General features: G+C 39.6%; 3 protein-coding genes across 3 annotated transcripts; all 3 read left to right on the top strand.

Moving 5' to 3' along the window:
• The first annotated feature begins 1,570 nt into the window (after positions 1-1,570).
• Positions 1,571-3,028, top strand: LOC115687192 (3'-5' exonuclease-like). Its single transcript, XM_030612672.2, has one exon. The coding sequence runs from the start codon at positions 2,285-2,287 to the stop codon at positions 2,966-2,968; it is 684 nt and encodes a 227-aa protein (XP_030468532.2). The 5' UTR covers positions 1,571-2,284; the 3' UTR covers positions 2,969-3,028.
• A 1,556-nt stretch (positions 3,029-4,584) lies between these two features.
• Positions 4,585-11,076, top strand: LOC115687184 (RGS1-HXK1-interacting protein 1). The gene is made up of 9 exons (XM_030612665.2): positions 4,585-4,883; positions 5,589-5,655; positions 5,757-5,834; positions 6,068-6,120; positions 7,589-7,672; positions 9,130-9,182; positions 9,277-9,341; positions 9,444-9,502; positions 10,669-11,076. The coding sequence occupies exons 1-9, from the start codon at positions 4,644-4,646 to the stop codon at positions 10,756-10,758; spliced, it is 789 nt and encodes a 262-aa protein (XP_030468525.2). The 5' UTR covers positions 4,585-4,643; the 3' UTR covers positions 10,759-11,076.
• A 1,624-nt stretch (positions 11,077-12,700) lies between these two features.
• Positions 12,701-17,770, top strand: LOC115687185 (probable plastid-lipid-associated protein 11, chloroplastic). The gene is made up of 4 exons (XM_030612666.2): positions 12,701-13,279; positions 14,791-14,856; positions 16,479-16,619; positions 17,379-17,770. The coding sequence occupies exons 1-3, from the start codon at positions 12,792-12,794 to the stop codon at positions 16,576-16,578; spliced, it is 654 nt and encodes a 217-aa protein (XP_030468526.2). The 5' UTR covers positions 12,701-12,791; the 3' UTR covers positions 16,579-16,619; positions 17,379-17,770.
• Positions 17,771-22,606: the final 4,836 nt, after the last annotated feature.

The following is a 22,606-nucleotide window of genomic DNA, read 5'->3' as shown; positions in this document are numbered from 1 at the left end:
ACCAGTGAAATGTTTTGTAAATGTCGGATGACCGATTATGAATTCTTAGTTCAAAGAAAAGTGATTTTTTGGTTTGCCTTTGCATCAGTTGATTTTGTTAATTCATTTCTTTTGAAACATCTTATGAATATTAAACAAAAACGTTTCAACTTTCGATACACTGGCATAAAACTTTACGTCTTTTTGTTGCTTTATAAGTATCACGCCTAATAAAATACTTATAAAATGTAGTAATTTTTATGTAGGTAATTTGCAGTGGGCATAATTTTTGGCCAAAGAAAAGGGACAATTTTGAGAATTCAAAAGTTGAGACGTGGACTTCACTTTTACACTTAATAAATAAAACACAAAAGACTCGAGCGAGACCAGCAAAGCACGTGCGAATCAAAAGTCAAAGCCCCGACCCGCCCCAAAAAAAGTCCGAAACAGAACCACTGATCGAGTCCGAGTCCGAGTCCGAGTCCAGACGACCCCCATGTTGAAGCTCATTGGTGCTGGTGAAGGGTTTTGCGATTTAAGCCGTGAAGTTTGGGGATTTTCAGTATCTCAAAAAAAAGTTTGGCGTGATTGTGTCACGGTGGTGGACATAATTTAGGGTTTTTGGTGGAATTAATCCTTACAGAAATCACAATTTCTCATTAAAAAAAACGAAGAGAGTGAGAATATATGATCATCATTACGTGTAAGATAATATGTAAGAGAATATAATGTTAAATGAATAGTTTCCCAAAACACACGAAAAATGTAATTTGAGTTCATTATTTGATTTGCATCTTTTTCAAATAAGCTAAAAATATTTTGTCGTAACTTCTAAATCAATTCCACGTACTTTCGGTAAAGAAAATTGTCGCCTGGATATTATTAGGTTAATCTATTTGAAATTAGAAGAAAGAACCCACTTTCCACCGGGTACAATCGAAAAGAAATTAATCTATTTATATGAATAAAATCTAAAAGCTTTCGATTTCAAATCTTGAGAAGTTTCAGTCTTATCTCATCGATTTACATTTCTACTCTTTGAGTACAACATGTAGCTGTAATTCACTTCATGCAGATTTACAAAGATTTCAATGCAATCTTCCGATAAAAAGAATTTTAAACTCGAAAATTAAAAATTGGATTAATTTCTATACCGTCCTTTTACTTGCTCGTTTTGTTGACCTCCCTTTCGTCCCTGTTGTCGTCCGTGACCTTTTTGTACTTGGAGTCGATATTTGTTGAGCATCGAATGCTGCATTGGACCCGAGAATGCAATGAAAACTCGACTCGTGCATGAAACCAAACCACTGTTTGTGACATCCTGAATTTGAGAGCATGTTTGAACTGGGTTCCTGGCCGGTTCGCGCCTATTCTGTCCGGTTTGATTGGACCGAGCCGGCGGGCGTTGATTTGGGCCTGAGCTTGGGCTAGAGAGTCCATGGGCCCGGTCCACATTCACAACGTCCTGGAAGAAGCAATCCGACCCGCGGACGTAATACGATTTGGGGAAAAATATTTTTCTAAAAATAATCGCTTGAAACGATTAGTCCATAAAATGCTATTCATTTAACATTATATTTTAAGGTGCTTGGAACTTCTTGAACTTACCAACCTCTCTTTCAAGTAAGTGCCCAGAATCGATATGGCCGTATGTTGGTGATGCTAGTTCAGTTCTGCTTCTTTTCTGGTTGAGGATGCATCGAATAAGCCCGAATTTCAAAGTGCATGGTCGAGCTTCTTGACTTGCGTTCTGTGCCACAACATACTTTTTTTTCCGTTGTTGATACGTGGAAACTATGCATGTTAAAGCGGATTCTCCTTTGCATTGGAGCTCAGCAATGAAACTATGGAAGATGGGGACATATTGCAAATTATCTAGACACATCTTCTTAAGTTGGTTTCTGACCCAACCGTTCGACACATTTCGCCGGCCTCTCTCCTTACGAACTCTCCGAAACATCAAACGACTTTTTGCTGCTTGTCCTGGGCGCCGGGGCGGTGAGGCCTCGTTCGGAGTACTCCGGAAGGATAAGTTGTATTATCCAGTTTGGTAGATGAATGAAAGCACAAATGTTTCCTGTTTTAACTTTTAGCCAAACAAAAAAAACAAAAAAATTTGTTTCCTGTTTTAACGTTAACGGTCGGGCAAATATTTCCTGTTTTGCAACGAAGTAAACTTCCTGTTTTATCACACCCGTTATACTCTATATATAGAACTCTACTCTAAGTACGAAATAAACACAGCTTTTCTTCCGTTCATATTCTCTCCTCTTCTCTTCTTGGTCTCTCAAATTCCAAAGCCACCATGTTCTCTCTTCATAAGATCCGCTTTCACGACGATCAGATCCACACGTGCTTCACCAACGACCCCCACGTCATCACCCGCTGGATCGGCGATGTCGAGCGCGCCCACCTACTCTGGCTGAACCGGCTCGTCGTCGGGCTCGACATAGAATGGCGCCCGAACCTTGAGCCCGGTGTCGTCCATCCGGTCGCGATCCTGCAGCTATGTGTCGGTCATAGTTGCCTGATCTTTCAATTCCTCCACGCAGAATGTGTCCCGGCGTCGCTCCATGCGTTTCTCGCCAATCTCCGCTACACGTTTGTCGGCGTCGGCATCAAGGACGACGCGACGAAGCTGCGCGACGACTACGGGCTCGCCGTGTCGCGCATGGTCGATCTCCGCGCACTGGCGATGGAGAGGTTGCGGAACCCATCGTTTGGTCACATGGGACTCAAGAAGTTGGTCAAAGTACTCCTCCGCAGAGAGCTCGAGAAGCCCAAGGAGATCACGTTGAGCCGGTGGGACGACGAGGCGTTGACGGCCCGTCAAGTCGAGTACGCGTGCCTCGACGCTTTTGTCACGTTCGAGCTCGGAATGGTTTTGCAAGCATGGTTAGTGGGAAGAGCTCGCGTGGGTTGGTGTGCGAGGCCCGGCTGCGTGCCCAACATGATTTGCCCTATTTCGTTCCGCCAAGTTCCCTCGTGAACCGGTGAAATGTTTTTGTAAATGTCGGACGACCGATTATGGCTTCTTTAGTTCCAAATAAAAGTGGCCTTTTTGGTTTTGCCATTGCATGAGTTGATTCTACTAATTCACTTCTTTTGAATCACACTTGTTGTGCATATCAAACAACAGCGTTTCGACTTTCCATATACCGATCTCGCATAAAAGCTTTACTTCTTTTTGTTGCTTAATGAGTATCACGATTCACGCCTTATAAAATACTTATACAATGTAGTGTGTTTATGTGGGTGATTTGCTGTAGGGGACATCGTTTGGCCAAAGAAAAAGGGGGCAATTTTTGAGAATTCGAAAGTCGAAACGGACCTCGCTTTTACACTTCATAAATAAAAAAAAACAAACGACTCGAGTGGAGACCGGCAAAGCACGTGCGAGTCAAAAGTCAAAGCCCCGACCAGCCCCCAAAAAAAAGTCAAAAATAGAACCACCAACCGAGTCCGAGTTCGAGTCCAGACGACCTCCATGTCAAAGCTCATTGGTGCTGGTGGGGGGTATTGCGAGTTAACCCAAATTCCCACCACCATCACCGTTGCCGCCGCCGCCGCCACCACCTTGACTCGACTCGACTCTCGAAATCCTTGGCATCGCGCCTCCTCTACGCACTCCGCGGCTCGCCTCGCCTCCCCTCTCTCCGTCGACCTCACACCACCTCCAATCGCCGCTCGTGTCGCTCCTCCTTCGCAGGGCCCCGCCGCCTCCGGCACTCCTCACTAGGGTGGGAAACAATGGGGAGAACATTACAAACGAAGAAGAGAAAGGAACGATGAAAAGATGGAACTGCAACATCTCGAATTTTGCATTTTGGGATCACGTTTTGATCCTTTTGCGCATTTTTTGATATCGTAGTTTGGGATTTTTTTTGTTGGTATTAACATTTAATGAATTCTCAAATTCTTATAAGAAAAAAAATGAAGAGAGAGATAATACAATGTGATCATCATTACATATAAGATAAGATGTAAAAGAATATAATATTAAATGAATATTTGATTTGCATCTTTTTCAAATAAGCTAAAAATATTTTGTCGTGACTTCTAAATCAATTCCATGTACTTTTTGGGTAAAGAAAACGGTTGTTCTAGATATTATTATGCTAATCTATTCGACATTTAAAAGAAACGACACACTTTTTATGGGCGCAACAGATAAGAAATTCATCTAATTAGATGGATAAAATCTAAAATTTTCGATTTTTTACATTTCATTGATGAGAAAACATCTTTTAAAATTTTTGAGAAGTTTCGTATTTTTTTTGTCGTATCAATTTACATTTCTGCTCGGTATATACAGCATGTAGTCGTAATTCACTTTACGTGAACTTACGTATATTTGAATGCAATCTTTCGAGAAAAAAAAGTTTAAACTCGAAAATGAAAATTATAATAATTTGTATACAATAGGTGATTAATACGTTATTCTGGTGAGCGCTGCAGTTATAATTAAATTTTTTTTTCCTAATATACCTATATATAGTTTCTGTGAAATATTATATAGTTTATTTTTCTTTTTTCTGAGCAACCGGGTCGGATCCTAGTCCGACCCGATTGTTCGCGATTCCCTCTCCGATAGAGAAGCGCCTGACCAGACCGGCGGAAGCGCCATTGATAGAGAGAGAGAGAGAGCGTTCTCTTCTCCAACAATGGCGACGGTAGCGGAATCGCCCGACCCGAACCCGAACCCGAATCGGGAGCCCGCCCGGCCGAGATCGACTGCCGGCGACGCCGCCCCGTGGATCGACTACGCCGTCGACCAAGCTCGCCTTCTGCGGAGGACGATCGAGGACGACGCCGGGTCGTTCGTCGAGGCCTCGCGGTCCCGCCTCTCCCAAATCCGCTCCACTTCCTCGGCTCACACGATGATGACCCTCGCGATGATCCAGGTCTTCTCTCGATTCGCTCTCGCCGATTATGTTTTCCCACCGTGCTCTTCCTGATTCGGGAGGGAATTGGTTCCGCTTTCGCTGTCGAGTTTAGGGCCCCTCGCGAACGTGGATTTGAAATGCGCGATTGAATTTTTGATCGTTGATTCGTAGAACAGTTGAATTGGGTGATTGAGTTTCGATGCGAAAATGTCGTGGGAATTGGAGAAGAATATCCTTCGTTTTGTGAAGTTTTCTTTGTAGGGATTTCCCTTTCGTGTCCGTTCTAATCTGCTCTGGTATTGAAACGTTGGCGCGAGAAAATGTTCGTAGGGGTGTAAGCGATTTAAGCGTATTGACTCGAACTCGATTCAGTCTTTGTCCAAGCTTGAGAAGTTATTGAGCAATTGTATTTTACATATCCACATTGCATTTATATAAAAGAAATTGATATAGACAGTGTTGTTATCTTTCCAGTCAAGTTGAGCTCAAGTATTAAACTGTATCCACTTGATTCAACTCAATTCTAGTGGACCCATAATTGTAGGGATGCTGGGTTTAAGTCAACTATATGATGGTATTGTCCTGCTAAGATTTTGCTTCGGAAGAATACTGCAAGCTATCCTTGGCTGAGCTTGTCCACGGTCCAAAGCCAGCGAGCTTTTACCTGTTGTTTTGTTTCAAATAGTTCATTGATTATGTCGTCAAATAACATTCTGAATGCAGGATACTCTTCAAGAAGTCAAGTCCAAATATGATGCTTATGAAGATATTTTCTTCGGAAAAATTAAAGGTTTGCTCTTTTCATATCATTGGATTGTCAATATTTATTTTGTGGGGACATGCTTTTGTTTTAGTTTTAATTTGTGAAAGTCGTATTCTCTTGAAGTGCAGAGGGCATTGAAATAGCTGCTTCGCATCCCATGTTGACAGCTGGAGTAGTCACTGGCTCGGGCTTCATTGTACTGAAAAGTATGGTTTTTTGCATCCCGGTTGGCTAGTTAATTCATCTCATTTATAGTTGTGGTAAAAAATTTGATGCTTTAACTTGGTTAAGTTACCAAATGGCATGTTTTACTTGCATAAGAGTTATGTTATTGATACTTCTTGGCAGTGGGATTAAGGAGTCCCTTTGTTGGCCTAATTGATTAGCTTCCTTTATCAATTTTATGGAGCTTGACTAATAATCAATATATCCGTTGCAGGGCCAAGGCGATTCTTGTATTACAGTACGTTGCGCCTTTTAATGACTGAAGAGGTGAGTGTTATTGCTGTTGTGGCGAAGTTGGAGAATGAAACGATAGCAAATAGAACAAAAACAGGGCTAGAATTGAGTTGAATTGAAGCTGGAACACTTAGATATTTTAGGGTTTATGAAAGCCAATGATGTTTATTGAATGAAGAAAGAGCTAATGACAAAGAGTCTTAGAAAACCTATTAAAACTAGGGTTACAGACGTAAGATAAACCTAAAATAACATTTTCTAACCTCAGCCATCCAACCTAATTAAACATTTATACGAATGTCCACTTGTAACCGTACTACAATAATATGAGAAAAGACTAAATAAAGAAGAAAAGCACTTAAAACTACTAAAATAGAATTATGCTTCTACATCATTCTCCTCAAGTTGGAAAGAATCAAGCTCGAATGCGGAGACTTAACTTCCTCAGTATATGTCTCTGAATCAATCTTCTCTATCTCTTCTCCAATATCCCATGTAACTTTGATACCTGAATTATCCTACCAATTCAACTTTGTATCCATATCCTCCTTCCTAGTCAGCATCATTCTTCTACGATTGAAGAAAACTTGGCCTCGAGTTTTGAAGTGTCAGAATAGATATTAGGCAAATTCGTTCCAATCATCCTTAGTTTTCCAACCATATTTTCCATTTGAGTGATCTAGCGATTTCTCTAGAAGAAGTTAAAGTCTCCACATCCGAGCTTGATTACTCCCGATCCGAGGAGAATGATGCAGGATCACAATCCTTTTTTAGTAGTTTGAAGTGTTTTTCTTCTTAATTTAGTCTTTTGTCGTTATCTTAGGATTATAAGTAGTCATGTGATGGTCATACGATGGTCATGTGAATGTTTTATTAGGTTGGATGGTTGACATTGGAAGTTGTTAGTTTAGATCCAAGAGTTGAGATCGTCTTATGTCCATGACCATGACCCTAGTATAAATAGGTCTTTTAAGTCTCATTATCATTAGGTTTTTTCTTAATTCAATAAACATCACTGGATTTATAAACACAAGAATATCTTTTCTCTATTCCAAATTCAGTTGAGCTCGATTCTAGCCCTTTTTTTTGTTCGTTTTGCTATCTTTTACTACTCCAACAAATGCCAAATCGGTATCAGAGCCCCTTGTTAGTGGTTTTTTTTCCTACATTATGTTGGCTTTCACTTCTGCCACCTTATGATTTGACTGAGTTTTAAATAAAGATGGTCGCCTTTTTCTCTTAGACTGTGGACAAGAATGAAAAGTCGATTCATGTTAAATGATGTTATGTTACAGCTCTAAGAAAATGAAATTATCTAAATTCTGCCACAACTTTAGCATTCTTTTATTATCAGAGTAGATGTTCAAGTTTCCATCTCATGGCATTGTTTCATAACACTTGGTGTTCGCACTCTAGTATTTGAGGAAGCTGGATCACATTATCCTCATCAGTCATGCGCAATGTGAGATTTAATTTTTATCTTTTTTATATGTGGTTGCAGTCGATGTTATCCCGAGCTGATGCCAAAGTCAAGGAACTTCGAAAATCAATTGACCTCCTGAAAGCTGAGAGTGAGAAACTGGAAGTAAGTTTGTATTATTCAGTGGCATTTATTTTGGGCCAAGAAAGTAAATCATGAATATTGAGTAAAGTTTTATGCGGGGTATTTATTTTCTCTAGAAAGGTGGACATTCATGTTATAGCAGTAAATTACATACACATACACAATCTGCTAGCTGCAAGAAATCAGAAGAGCTACAACAGAATACCTTTACCATCCAGGAAAATGTGGATGGTGCACTGTCTCTTTGACTAATATTAGAAGTCTAGGAAATGAAGACCTTAATTCCCTGGATGTGTACAAAAGATCCAATAGCATAAACAATAAAAAGCTAACAGAACTTAAAACCAGTACCTATGACAAATACAAGTAGGAGCGGCAGTCAAATTGGATGGAGACCTTTAAAATTCTTTTTCGAGGATGACAAGGCATTCTTTTCCTACAAAAGACTCTTCTATTTCTCTACATCCACAAGTCTGGAAAATTCAGTATGAATTATCTTTTTTACTATTTTTTAACGAAGTTGAGTGCGCAATTGTCTTCTTCCAAAGCTTAAGCTATTATAGAACGACGCGGAACATATTTAATATTTTAACACTTCCCTCATGCAAATGCTGGTACTATGATTGAGGCGTTAAGTGTCCAGACCCGGTATGTGCAAGTAATAGAATTTGTGGAAACCTTAGATGTATAAAGAAGGAAACCCTCTTCTCCAAAAGCTTAAGCTGTAGGAGAACCATGTGTATAAGATATAATATCTTAACACTTGTCAATTAAAGTATCTTTACCTCGGATAGCTTTCTAGAACCCAGAAATGGCCTCCCACTACTGATACAGCATAGTGTATCAGCATTCGGTCTCAGTATCTGCCTAGCAAGGGAAAGCTTTTTTCAGCAACTGACATATGAATCTAATGTCAAACACAACTTTGAATATGTTTTGAATAAATTATGTTTTGATACAGACCACATTAGTTTTTTATTGAGCTGATTGGCAATTTCACAGCGTAGGACAAGATGAGACTCAACTGTTGTTTCATACCAGTTAGATATACTGTAGTAGGATCTTCCTTTTATGTCAAATATCAGTTGTGTTACAATATGATCCCAAAATGCAATCCCCATACATGAAGAGCTTTTCAAGGAGCTCTCTCTACAAATCTGCTACCAAGGAAGCTGAATATGTGTAGATTTAGCAAGTTATTTGTTGTTGTATACCCTTTGCAAGATCAGCTTATCATCATTAAACTCCTGATATTCGAGTGATGCAAAATTTTCAAGAAATACAGAATTGAAATCTTTTACTGGTCCTCAAGTCCTCTGAAAGATTTGGATCCCGAAATCTAGAGCCACTATTTCACCTATGAGCATCGACTACCATCTTATCTTTATCGATGTACACACAACGATTTTGGAGTTGCATTTTTCATTAGAATTTCCTTTGTCTTTCCGGGAACTTAATATGTTGCAATTTTTTTGCAGAGGAGAGCTCAATTAGCAGAAGAAGAAATGCTTCGAGGAAGGACAAAGCTCAGGTAGGTTGCTTGTGACAGAAGTGCATTATCTACTTCTACCTGCATAGGGCCAAAAAATTCCTTAAAAAGGTTGGGTTCTTAATTCTCATGGCAGACAAGCAGGCAAGCAGATTCAAAGTGTAATCCACTCAGCTTATAAGATTGAAAGACAAGCAGGAGGTATAGTTGTACCATTTGGTTTTGTGTCCGCTTGATTCTCTCCTTGAGATGGAGCTGGGTTTGGTTGGATGAACTTACAATTTCTGTCCTTAAATCTGTCAGGTTTGAAGGATGTTATTCAAGAGCTTCCCCGAAGAGAAGCTTCTCGTTTCAGATCACAGGTGAGTTTTCTTAATAGTGGAAAAAAAATATAGTACTTTGTAGATGCCATCCTTGGTAGTAAACCTTTTGGAAAAGCACCTGCAGGTACTCTTAGTGCTAGTTAAGCAAGTGAGGTCAATGATCAGTATGGCTGTACTATGTTAACATTATAGGATTATGCATGTGGTTAATCACTGGCAATTTTTATGCTAACGTTAACTGATCAAGGTCAGTACAGTGTAATCATTAACCTTGATTGATCAGTGATAACACTGTTGCAGAATGCATTTGCATTGATCTTTGAGCCACCAGAGCTCACATGTTAATGTAATTTTGAGATGTGGAGAAGGTAAATCTATAATGGTGAATAAGGGCGAAGTCATTCGCGTTTCCTAAAAATTCATTTATTTGGGTTGTTATTTCCTACAGGCATTTTGTGGTTCCAATAGCATTTTAACCTCCACCCTGGGTCTCTCTCTCTCTCTCTCTAAAAAATCGTACTCAATGGTGAAGTGCTTCCTGCCTTTTGTTTTGTTTAGTCTGTGAGATTGATTACCACCTAACCAGGCCTGGCGAATCAGAATGTTTTTGAATTTCTTCAAGAGATTCATTATCATGGAATGTGAATGGGAAAAATCTACGCTTTTCTTAATTCTTATCAAAACAGCTGCCTGCCTGGTCTTTCAGTTCCATATCTTGGAATAGATCATTTACTGTCATCACTAGAAGTATCTCTTATCTTATAGTATGTTGAAGGCTTTCTCTGTATGTGAAGTCCTTTTTCTAGGGAATTTATTTAGTGGATCTAAAATCGAATCACAATAACATGGTGCCGAGTGTTTAGTGTTCTTGAAAGATATGTGGTGCCGACTGTAGTAGTGGGATGTAAATATAGAGGTTTAGTTTGAATAGAGATCTCTATCATTGCTCTCTGTAGAGGCTACGTTTCCGGCTTTTCTCCTTTACCTTCCATTTTCTATTGGCTTGTGGAGAAGGGCTAATGATAGTTTTCTGAACTTCAAGATTTTGTTAGTTATGTTATGTTCCCTAAGATATTCACTCTGTTCTAGACAAACTGTGGTGCTGAATCTTTAACTGAGTCACAATTGCAAGATGCACAGCGATTGTCATCGACTAGTTTTGTTTCCTGTCCTTGCTAATGCGTCTTCTATTGTTTCGATGGCAGGTTTCTAACCTAGCTTCCGAGGCGAAGCGAGAAAGGAATGCTTTGACCAAGGAGGTTTCCAAAATCACCGACTATGGAATTTCCGTCTGATTTCCGATCTCTCATTGCAACCGTTTCAACGTCCAAGCTATGCGATGGTGTCGGCGACAATTTTTTTTGATTCCGTACATGCTTCGTGTATTTTAATGTTCGAAAAGGGGGGTCCCTTTTCTTGATAAAAACCTCCAGGTCTATATCTGTCGGGCCTGGATGAGAAGAATCATGTCCTTTCTTCTGCAACAACTACATTTTTTTTGCGGGAATCATATGTAGATCAGAAACTTTGTAGAATGTTATGATACACAGCAATCAAAAGCTTCAGCTGACACTAAAATTTTCCCAATGATAGACAGATCTTGTTCTATCCTAGATGGTTTTGGGCTATAAAGTATCCGACAATTCGGGTCGGTCTGTCGTGAAAGTGTTTGTAATTCGTACCAATTCATATCAATTGAAAACATGTAATTTTCAATTTTACGTGTCAAATAATTTTAGTGGCGATCGAAATGTGTTCATTCTCTCTATAGTCCGTGTGGTATTTCATGTAGTGTTCTATGGTCTAAACGGGTCGTGTATAATATTGTTTTGGGTTATAAAGTATAGCCTAATATCCTAGAAGGTTTTGGGTTATGAAGTATCCGACAGTTCGGGTAGGTCTGTCGTGATCATGTTTGTAATTCGTGTCCATTCAATATCAATTGAAAAAAATCGCAATTTTCATTTTACATGTCAAAAATAATTTAGGTGGCGATAAAAAAATGTGTCGATCTCTCCATAATCCCTATCGTATTTCATGTCTAATGCACTATAGTCTAAACGGGTCGGGTCGGGTTGGGTCGATGTATAGCATTCGCTAGAAAAATATTTACCCGCTTCTCATGTGAACCACACGTGCCTCATCTGCGCGCGCAAATCCAACAGAAAAAATTCTGATCACAGGGGAGGGAACCGAGAGAAACGACCCCAAAGGCCATGGCGACGGCGACGGCGTGCTTTCTCTGTCCTCCCACTGCACGCGCTCCCTCCCTTGCTCCCAAGTTCACCCGCTCGTCAACGCCGCTCGCCGCCACTCAGCCCGACCCCGCCAAGCAGCGCCTCCTCTCCCTCATCGCCGGCCAGGTACGCGGCCTCCGGACGCAGAGGGACCTCAAAAAAATTAAATTTTTTAATTTTTTAATTTTTAAATTTTTTGGGCACCTCAAAAAATTTAAATTTCACTCAAAGTGGGTGATCACAGGTATTTTAAGCCATTTTGTGAAGTTTTGAAATTTTTGATTTTTTGATTTTTTTGGGTATCTCAAAAATTTAAATTTCACTCAAAGTGGGTTAGTGCACGAGTATTCTAAGTCATTCTGTGAAGTTTTGAAATTTTTGATTTTTTGATTTTTTTTGGACACCTCAAAAAATTTAAATTTCACTCAAAGTGGGTGGCCACGAGTATTCTAAGCAATTCTGTGAAGTTTTGAAAATTTTGATTTTTTGATTTTTTTTAAAAAAATTCACAAAATTTCATATTTTCCTGAAATCTAATTTTTTTTATTTTCTAGAAATTTTTATGAATTTTTCTAGAATTTTTCAATTTCTGTGCATTTTCTGAAAAAAAAAATTTTGTGAGAAAAGAGGGAGAATGCATTCCGGAAGAGAGAAGCTACAAAAAGTAGCTTCTCTTTTTCTTGCCAAAAACTCATTCTGGAATCAAGAATGCATTCTGGAATCAAGTATTTTTAAGAAAAAAGTATCTGACAGTTTCGGTAGGTCTGTCGTGATCGTGTTTGTAATTCGTGTCCATTCAATATCAATTGAAAAAATCACAATTTTCATTTTACATGTCAAAAATAATTTAGGTGGCGATAAAAAAATGTGTCGATCTCTCCATAATCCTTATCGTATTTCATGTCTAATGCTCTATAGTCTAAACGGGTCGGGTCGGGTCGGGTGAGGGTCGGGTCGATGTATAGCATTCGCTAAAAAAATATTTGCCCGCTTTTCATGTGAACCACACGTGCCTCATCTGCGCGCGCAAATCCAACAGAAAAAATTCTGATCACCGGGGAGGGGAACCGAGAGAAACGACCTCAAAGGCCATGGCGACGGCGACGGCGACGGCGACGGCGACGGCGTGCTTTCTCTGTCCTCTCACCGCTCGCGCTCCCTCCCTCGCTCCCAAACTCACCCGCTCGTCAACGCCGCTCGCCACCACCCAGCCCGACTCCGCCAAGCAGCGCCTCCTCTCCCTCATCGCCGGCCAGGAACGCGGCCTCCGGACCCAGAGGGACCCCGCCGCCCTCTCCTCCATCGTCGAGGCAATCGTCGCCGTCGCCGCCCTCGGCCGCGGCGACGTCACCACCGGCGCCTCCCTCTCCGCCACGTGGCGGCTCCTCTGGACCACCGAGAAGGAGCAGCTGTACATCATCGAGAACGCCCGGTGGTTCGGCACCGCGGCGGGGGACGTGCTCCAGGTGATCGACGTGGAGGAGAAGGCCCTCAGCAACGTTATCACGTTCCCTCCCGATGGGGTCTTCTTCGTCCGCTCCGACATCGAGATCGCTTCTTCGCAGAGGGTGAATTTTAGGTACAATTCAATTTCGGGTTTGCTCCCTCGCTCTCTCTCTCTCTGCCTCTTGAGCAGTGTCTGTTGTTTCGTCAGCGAGAGCTGTGGTGGTGGATCAATTTGGCGAAAAAGCCCTTGATCATGAGGAAGCCTTGAGTAATTGGTGCGCGCATAAGAAACGAAAGTCCGAGTATTTAGGGCTATGATTTTGCGGAAGCATTGGTTCGTCTTGCCGTGTGAATAAATCCTCATTTGCTATTACATGAAAAGGACTGAGTCAGCTGGATTTCTAGCGACATTAGATTCTCATCCGCATTTCATTCTTTCTGAAGGAAATTGTCTTTTGATTGATACAACGTAGTCGCGAGCATTGCTATCTCATCCACAGAATTACTTGTGTGTCCCCTTCCTTTTGGGTGTACATGTGTAGGAGCTCCTCTAACTGTGATAGGAAATTAACATATGTTATACCAGTTTGAAGTCCCAAACCACGCAAATGCTTTGGAATGATGGCATCTATCTAGGGTATCTCCAGCTTGGACTTTGGAGGCTTTGTCCGGGTTGTATAATGATCAGCCTCCGCGAAATGTAGCATCTCTGTTGCACTGATATGGTAGATTAAGATGAATAAAGAGCAGTGCTCTTGAGCTCCTTGTAGAAACTTATTTCCCGGTATTTTACGGCATTATGTGGTTTGAATTGTATTAGAATATAAAGAAGAAAGCAATGCTTGTGTTTGGCTGTGGTTGATCCAGTAATGAGTTTGTTTATGTGGATGCAAAAAAATGGGTTCCACTGGCCTTCAAAGACAGATCTGAATATTTTCTTATTCCCAGGTTTTTGTGATGATTGAGTTTCATGAAGTTCTTTCTTGGGGCATTGGTTTGTAGTTTGCTATTCTTGGCTACTTAAAGGAAACACTACAATCTCCCATCTTCATTTTTTAAGGAGCCAAAGCTGGCTTTTGAAATTATCTCTTGGAAGAATCACTATTATTTTTGTTTCTGCCGCTTTTGGAAGAATCACTATTATCTTATGCATCCTTTACTAGAAGGGCTGTGAGTTATGCAATTGTTGTTAATGAATCAGTATTCAGTTGGAGAATAAATACATGGAATAACTATAAACCTTGGACTTTATGGGTTGATTTTCTTTTACTTTCAATGGCTTATGTTCATTTGATCGATCTGCTAAACATGGTGAATAGTTTTGCACATTCTGAAATCGACCAAACTTTCATGCTACAGTAGTTGCATAGGATATTACTGTGTTGAGTGATAAACTAGAAAACAATTGCAATTTGGATTTATGTCCATCTTTCCTCCCCTAGATGTTAGATATGTCATTATGTTGGCTTATAGCTTCTATGCTCCCGGAAGATGACTTTGTCCTCATCTGATTTGCATTTAACTGAGGCAATTTGAGTTAACATTTAATCATCAGGGACAAGAAGATGCAATGCAAGTGTGACGGTACAGAACCCATACTATTCACAGTTTGGCACTCATGATTGGTTTGTATCCTCATTTCAGATTTACGAGTGCTGTGCTGCGAGGAAGGAGCTGGGAGGTTCCGCTTCCTCCATTCGGCCAGGGTTGGTGAGTGTTTATGTGATTTTTCTGGAAATGGCAATTGAATCAACAGCTCTTCTTAGATAGTTCAATGTTGTCTGGAAGAAAAATGTATTTGTTCGGTACATGCATTCTTGACAAGTCTTGTCTTTATTACATTTGCCAATTGTATGTCGTACAACTTTTTAAGTCTGTGATGGCATATAATAGGATATTACAACAGAAAGAATAGCTGAATAAGCATATCTTGTACCTGGAACATCACACGATTTTTCTTTAGAATGCAACAAATCCAATAACTCGTTTAGCCTCGTTCTCATTTTTCCTAGCCATTTTACCCTTTTTTACCCGGGAAGTAGATAGATGCTAACTCTTACAACAGTTAACTTCCTAAATATTGCTATATGCACAACCAGGGATTCGTGAAAGTTCTTTTTCTTTTGGGTGTTAAAACTAAAAAGTTTTTTTATAGCAAGAATTTTTTTGTGATTCTAGGTCAGATAACTAAATAACGTCATTGACATTTCTTCTTGGGACAATCTAGATAATTAAGAAGACAAACAGGAAAGAAAGAGAAAGAACTATCAATGGGAAAATACCAATGATGCACAAGCTTGATTGGGTATTTTAAGAAATGGCATCGAATTACAATTTTCCAAGATTAGGGGTCATGAAATATAACTCCAGAAGAGAATATGTTTGAAATCATTAAGTTCAAAAGTTTGAAAAGAGAAGTTATGTAGGAGGATGCATTCCTCTTTCAGCCCAGATTTATACATGAGAAGAGGTTCCTAGTATGAATTGAAGCATGTGGATCTTTGGAAGGCAACATGATAGTGGAAATGGTAGTCCAAGAGATTTATCTGGTGCTTAATGTAATCTGATCTGTATAGACTCACCTCAGAAATATCGTTTCTGAGACATAACTCCTAATAATTAGTGTTTTCCACTTATGAACTGTAGGCTGTTGCAGTTTCACTCTTTGTCAATACGGAATAGTTCATGTTTTTTGTGTGCAATACTTTGTTTAATATTTATGCATGATACTTTCAGAGTCTGCAGGAGTACAATTTTCCAAGTCTGTACTGTCAAGTTGAGCATAATTGATGGGCTTTGTTCCTAGAAGAACATAATAGTTACCATGAATATGATTTTCATCAATTGACTGTTGGGCCGGCCCGGAATATATGTGAGAAAAGAACTTAGGCCCAAGCTCAGGATGGCCATGACAAGATATCACTATAAGATCAGAAGAGGATTTAGAGTCACTTAACATTTGTGGCTGGACTCCGAAGAGAACTATGTATCTCAGAGTTTTGTGCCTCTCACTGCATCCCTCTCTCTCTTTTTGTCCTTGTATTGGTGTACCTTTGTTGTTATGCATGTAGATTTTTATGTTTTAAGAATATTTCTTATTGTCGGGGTATATGTGTAAGTATCATACGTGCTGATTAGGTAATATTGTGTACTCTTACTTTTTCGAGTCTGCAATAGCTGAATGTAACATAAATTCATCTGTACAGCGTTAATGACGCAAATCTCTGATTTTCATTGTTACAGTAATACAAACAGAAAAGCTCCAGTTTTTTGTGATTATTTTCATAGCCAGTTACTTATTTGTGCTGTACTTATTCCTGTTGTTTACATAGGTTCGAGAATGTTTACCTTGATGATGAGATTCGAGTTGCAAAGGATATCCGGGGAGACTATTTAATAGTCGAGCGTGCTCCTTATAGCTGGAAAGAATGAAGAACGATGCTGCTTCTATTCGTCGCCTTCTGGAGTCCCATGTGAGTTTTTGCTCTTTCACAAGCCTTTCAGCTGTTGAATTGCCAGAGCAAGTTCTTTGATGATAGGAGTCAAATTTTTATTTTGTTGTAGATCCTAGTTCTGATTTTATGTACTTCTTTCTTTTGGTCGCATCAAACATATATAGCAACTACAGTATACTGAGTATCCAGATATTCAGCAACCATGGTTCAAAGTCATTGAGTGTATACCCAGGCATACTATTTTTCAAAAAATATATCTAACTACATTTTTTTTTCTCTACGAGCTACCGGGAGCAGGAAATCCTCAATTCTATCTGCCATTGGTCCTAAGTATTGATCCTGATTTCAATAACCTTGCTTAGTGCTTTGTTCAATGTGACATGCACGGTATCTTCGATTTCCTTGGAGAAGGTATGCGACTCAAAAGTTAATTGGATCGCTTCATCCCTGTGAGGTCTTAAGGTTTTCTAATTTGAGGACAGTTTTGACATAATTTTGAACGGATGAAAATGAACATCTTGGTGGATGTTTACCTTTTTGCCTTCCTAATAGTATCAACCAGGTTTGACTGAGTTGACTGCACTTTAGATTAAAACAGGTGCATTGGTTCAACCGGACTGGACATAGGACCATTTCCCAGTTCATCAGTTTGAACCAGGCTGGTCTGGTTTGGTTTAATACTGCTCTTGCTCTCATGCTTCTACTGTACTTAATCTTTGCAAAAGTTAATGAGTGGCTTTGACTTTTGACGCATTCTGAATGATTAATATTCGGCAGGGATCCACTTATGGACTGGGGGGAGTCCCTTTCACTATGCGGAGGGCAATAATGAGGTTGAACAAATCAAGACATGGTATATCTTCATCACCCTGCATAAAAAGGCTCACTACATTGTATTGAAGGGAAAGGGCCTGCCGATTTCTCTCTGTAACAACATAATGTTGGTGGTGCTGATTTTTTTGTTGTAAAATAGTAGTGTAGTCTTCTGAAGATGTCAAAATGAGGTAAATATTGCTATACACATTTTATATGACAGTTTCTTAAATGAATTTTGTTTCGTTTATGCTGTAAGTTCTGTAAATGTCGCCCTTAGCATCCAGGATACTTCTCTGACTGTTGTCATTTCAAGTGGTTTGAATTCTGGTTATCTGAGAGGTAGTTTGCTTTCATTGCTGATTTCCTTTTCACTAGCAGATCATATTTCGGTTGAAAGACTAGTTTCCCCTCAAATGTTCCTTTTCTTCTCTTGAGAGAGAGAGAGAGAGAGAGAGAGAGAGAGGGTCTTTGTAAGGGGTTCATGTAGCTGATATTTTTTTTTGGTCTAACATGTAGCTGATATTACTTTGTGAAGTATACCCTTCTTTTCAAGGGGATGAAGAGTTTGGGATGATGACGGAAATTCTTGTAAATGTCAATTATGTTCATCTTGTAATTCGACCTTTTCATCTTGTAATTCTACGCACGTGCATATGCTTGTGCGACCCTGCACGTCTCTCTCTCTCTCTCTCTCTCTCTCTCTCTCTCTTGCCGAAGGATCCACGATCGATTCATCAATTCCGTGGGGGACGCACTCGTCACGACATGTGATGTTGATAGATCTCTGCAAGGAGCAACAGCAATGCATGATTGACGGGCGACCATCATTTTTGATCCCAGAGAGTTTTGTCCGAACAGGGCATGTTGAAGTTCTTTTGAGAAGTTTCGCGACGGCGGTCAGCAGGGTACGGCGCATGTCGTGTTGATGGAGAGGATGCGCGATGGTAGGGTCGCCTGGCTCGTGATGTACGAGGTCGAGAAGAAGATGGACGAACAGGTCAAGGATGGAGGCTCTCCACTTCTGGTGGAAAAATTGGACGAGTCTCGTGAGCTGTCCACATCCTGCCATGGACTGATTCTCATGTATGTTAACCTACGAAAAGAGTTGTGAAATGCCTACATCCGTATTGTCCATTGCTGTCCAGCAAGTTGGCGTTCTCTCTCTCTCTCTCTCTCTCTCTCCCCATTTGCCCACTTTTCTTGGTGTTTGCTGGTATCCTCAACCAGTTGTTTGCAGATCGGTCTATCTCTGTCTTTTCGTCTAATCCACGCTAGCAGCGTTAGAGGATTCTCAAGAAATTACTTTCTTATGGTCCAACCCAAAGTTATCGAGTTGAGTACGAATTGAAATTTAAATCCTACGTTTCTTGTGGAGTGCGATCCTGATCGTTTTGCTAGTAGATCGATTTCGGACCTAATGTTCATGTTCTCTCACAAGTGATGTTATTGTGATTGGGATGAAATACATGATGCTTGCATTTAACTTCTTTTTCTTGCAAAACAAAAGCATTGATGCACATTTTTTTTTCTTATTCAGAAAGAAACAATTGGCCCCGAATTACTTTGCCCAATTAAGTTTGATAACATACGCTAAATTCACTCGAACGGTTCATGACATGGGCTACTATCTTAGTATATTGCAACACTGACTAGACATTCTAACTCCGCCACCGGAGAGCGAACAAAAATCTGGTGAGACTCGTATGGACTCACGTCCTGACTCGATTTATTACATATACTAAACTATTAATTTGTAGACGGCTCCTTTTAAAAATCCATTAAGCTCAAAACAACAGTCACTTGATTTAGGATAACGTGGGGCACACTGGTTGAAAGTGACACACGATGGAAAGATCCCATTTCTGTGGACCTATTAGATGTCTCTTCTACTTTTGACTTTCTTTCTCATCTAAAAATACTAACTAAGATACTAAGAAGTATTAAAAAAAATAATACGCGATTCTATATCTCAATACTCGAATCATATGATAAGTTTTAGGTATTTCAGATTGAACAAGAGTCAAAACGTGAGTTCCTCAAATATATAGAAAAAAAGAAGAAGTAAAAACTACTCCGGGCAAGCCATTTAGGGCAAAGTAAGCTTCCATTACGGGGCTTCATCTCAAATCATTACATTTAAAAAACATATTCCTTCGTATTGAGTCATTTGAAGAAAAATATATTTAGGACCCACTCCCACTTCATGTCTTTTTATTAATGTTTTAAAAAATATTTTAAAAGTCAAGACCAGTAGGAGAATAGCAAACTTATTTGCTATTTGAGGCTCCTTTTGTTACACGAAAAATGTGATATTTTTTTTAAATTCTTTTTAGGAAGTCATTTTTCGATATATGGCTCAAACATAAAAATGACCTGGAAAATATTTTATGTTGTTTGGTATGAAAAATCTAATTTGATTTCCTAAATAGACATATATTATTTGGGCGCTGCAATTTGCGCATGGGCAGCCATGAATCGAGTATGGGCACTAGAGTCCTAGGTCCAACCTCAATGGACCCTGACTTGAGCACTGGGAATTGGGGCATGGGCACCAAGGTCTACGCACTAGGATCCCGGGACTAGCCTTGATGGACCCGGGCACTAGGGGTAAATATGGTTTCAGGGTAGAACTTGGAACCGGAGAACCGAACCAATGGGAATCTATCCGATTCCAGGTTCCAGGTTCCAAGGTATGTAGGATAGGCTTCAGGCTCCAAAAATTGGAGAACTTGTTTCGACAGGTTGGTTCCACATTCTAGGTAGGTGGTGTTAGGGTTAACAATACAACCTAGAAGGAGGTGAATGGGTTGTTAAAGAACTATGAAAAATATTTGCGGAATATAGCAAGTTCAACTTCAAACATTGGCATAAATAGTTTGTAGAAATCATGTACGTGCTTCTATTTGATAAATAGTGATGATAAAGATCAAGAAATGCTTATACTGAAGATAAAGATGATTTGCAAGCAGATATGTAGTGGTTCGGCTTTATCCCCAAGCCTACATCCACTCTCAACACCAACAGCCACAACAAGGCTAGAATCTATTGGTAATCTTCAAGAAAAGTTACAATCAACAAGTACTGCCTTTACAATAAATCACACTATCAGGACTCACGTACTGCTATTACATCTTGTACACTTCCTCTTATCACTTATTACAAACAACATCACCACATAGACATTGACATAAGGAACGAACAGCAGCTAACAATAAAATCAGAGCGAAGAAGAAGACTCAAAGCCTAAGACACGCGCTGTTCGTTTCCACCCAACCTAATTACTTCTCTTTGATCAATATATAGCCAGCCATTTTCATATGACCGTTGCCTATTGAAATCCTCGAGTAACCATTGGTTCTAGCCGTTGGTAGCAGCTGACGGTTGCTGAAGATTGTCAGAACGGCTCTCTTACAGTGGCATTTTCCAAAACAGTGTTAGTGTTAGAGTTTGTCTTTGCTCATTAATGCCAACTGCCCCTGCCCAACTCTTGTGATCTTTTCCGGATTCCAAACCTTTGTAACGGCTATTTTTTTCTTTTCAATGTTCTAAACAATTGGTCAAGTGTCAAGCACATTCCAAGGCTAAACATCATCATAATCCTTTACTTATAATTAGGACGTGCAGATATTTACTAGTCTGTTGATGCTGTTCACTGATAAACCATATGGAATGACTTGCGATCAATCTTTCAATGATCCTCTTGGCTTCTTCAGTATACAAAGACTTCCAAGGACATTAGCATCTCCGCTGATTAACCATATCAGTTTCCAAAGATCTTCAAGGACATCAGCATCCTTGCTAATTCATCATCTTCACTGATTTGACTAGGTCAGCTTCTAAAGATCTTCAAGGACACCATGCTAGTTCCTCATCTTCACTGAACTCATAAGGACCATTGGTACTGTCACAGTTTTCTATCTCATTTGAAATCGCCATCTGCTCTCACCCAATATCGATGTTGATCTTTCTGGTCCTTCCAAGCATATTAGTAATTTCGACTCTACCAAGCTATTCATCTTCATGGTCCTTCAAAGCTTTACCAAACATCCTCGTTCTAGACTTGTTCACCATCACAGGTTCATCTGACTGTTCATCCGATCTTTGTACCTCCAAGCCATCGCGAACATCCCCATTCGTCTCGGCTTGTTCACCCTCAATCAAGGTCCTTCTAGATATTCACCATCTATAAAGATCCTTCCAACTTGTAGACATCTTCAATTACTCAATATCTTGTTCACCTTAGATATCAGCTGAGCTTCTTGACAGTGGCAGAGCACTCCTCATATCAGAATGTTTTGGTGCTGTGTATGACAAACATTTGCATTTCGGCTTGTGTATATATCACCTGGTAATACTCAACTAATACACACATTAGTAGCCTTTGATTGTCTTTTTCATCTTTAAAACAACATAGGGGATTTTCCTAACAATCATCACATTAGTGATTTTCCCAACAATTTTCCCTTTTTTTATGATGACAAAACAATCCTCTGAATATGTAGATGTCTTAACACGCAATAAAGGATATTGAATTTTGTGTGCGTGAAAAGTAAACAAATTTGCTTCTCTTGCCAAAAATATGAATTCAGTTCAAGGCATACTAAACAAACAATGCAATATCCAAATATCAAGATATTCAATGAATATAAACCGGAGAAGGCAAGTAAAAACATTATAAGCAAAGAATAGCAATTAACAACAGCTCATGTTTCTACACAAGTTTCTAAATCACATGAGTTTCAAATAGGAATGAACATGTATCATTTGAACTAAAACTCCTTCAAACACATATGCATATTCATCAAACTTCTCCCCCTTTTTGTCATAATCAAAAAGGCGCAAATGATATATATGCAATTCAGCTCATTTTTCACAATCTAACCTCTCTCTATATTCAACATGCTTAGGCGAACTAAAAAGATATGCAATGAAGCTTGTGTTCGGTGGATCAAATATCATATGCATCAACAAACATGTATATCAAGATGTTGGAGAAACATCTACAAATGAATTTTGATAATACCCAAACTATCTTTGGCATAATATCTACATTGTCTAAAGTGTAGATATATTCGAAGGACTAAGTAATACTCATAATGTTATTCATTGAGGAGAATATCACAAGACTGTCCTAGAAGGATCCTATAAACAGCACCATCAATCTCAAAGATTAGCTAAATGACGATGTC

This window comes from Syzygium oleosum, unplaced genomic scaffold, assembly GCF_021117445.2.
Source record: "Syzygium oleosum isolate NSW1041296 unplaced genomic scaffold, Sole_v2.1 Sole_v2.15, whole genome shotgun sequence".
In the NCBI taxonomy this organism is placed as follows: domain Eukaryota; kingdom Viridiplantae; phylum Streptophyta; class Magnoliopsida; order Myrtales; family Myrtaceae; genus Syzygium; species Syzygium oleosum.
The sequence above is the reverse complement of the archived record's forward strand: the minus strand, read 5'-3'. Positions and strand labels throughout refer to the sequence as shown.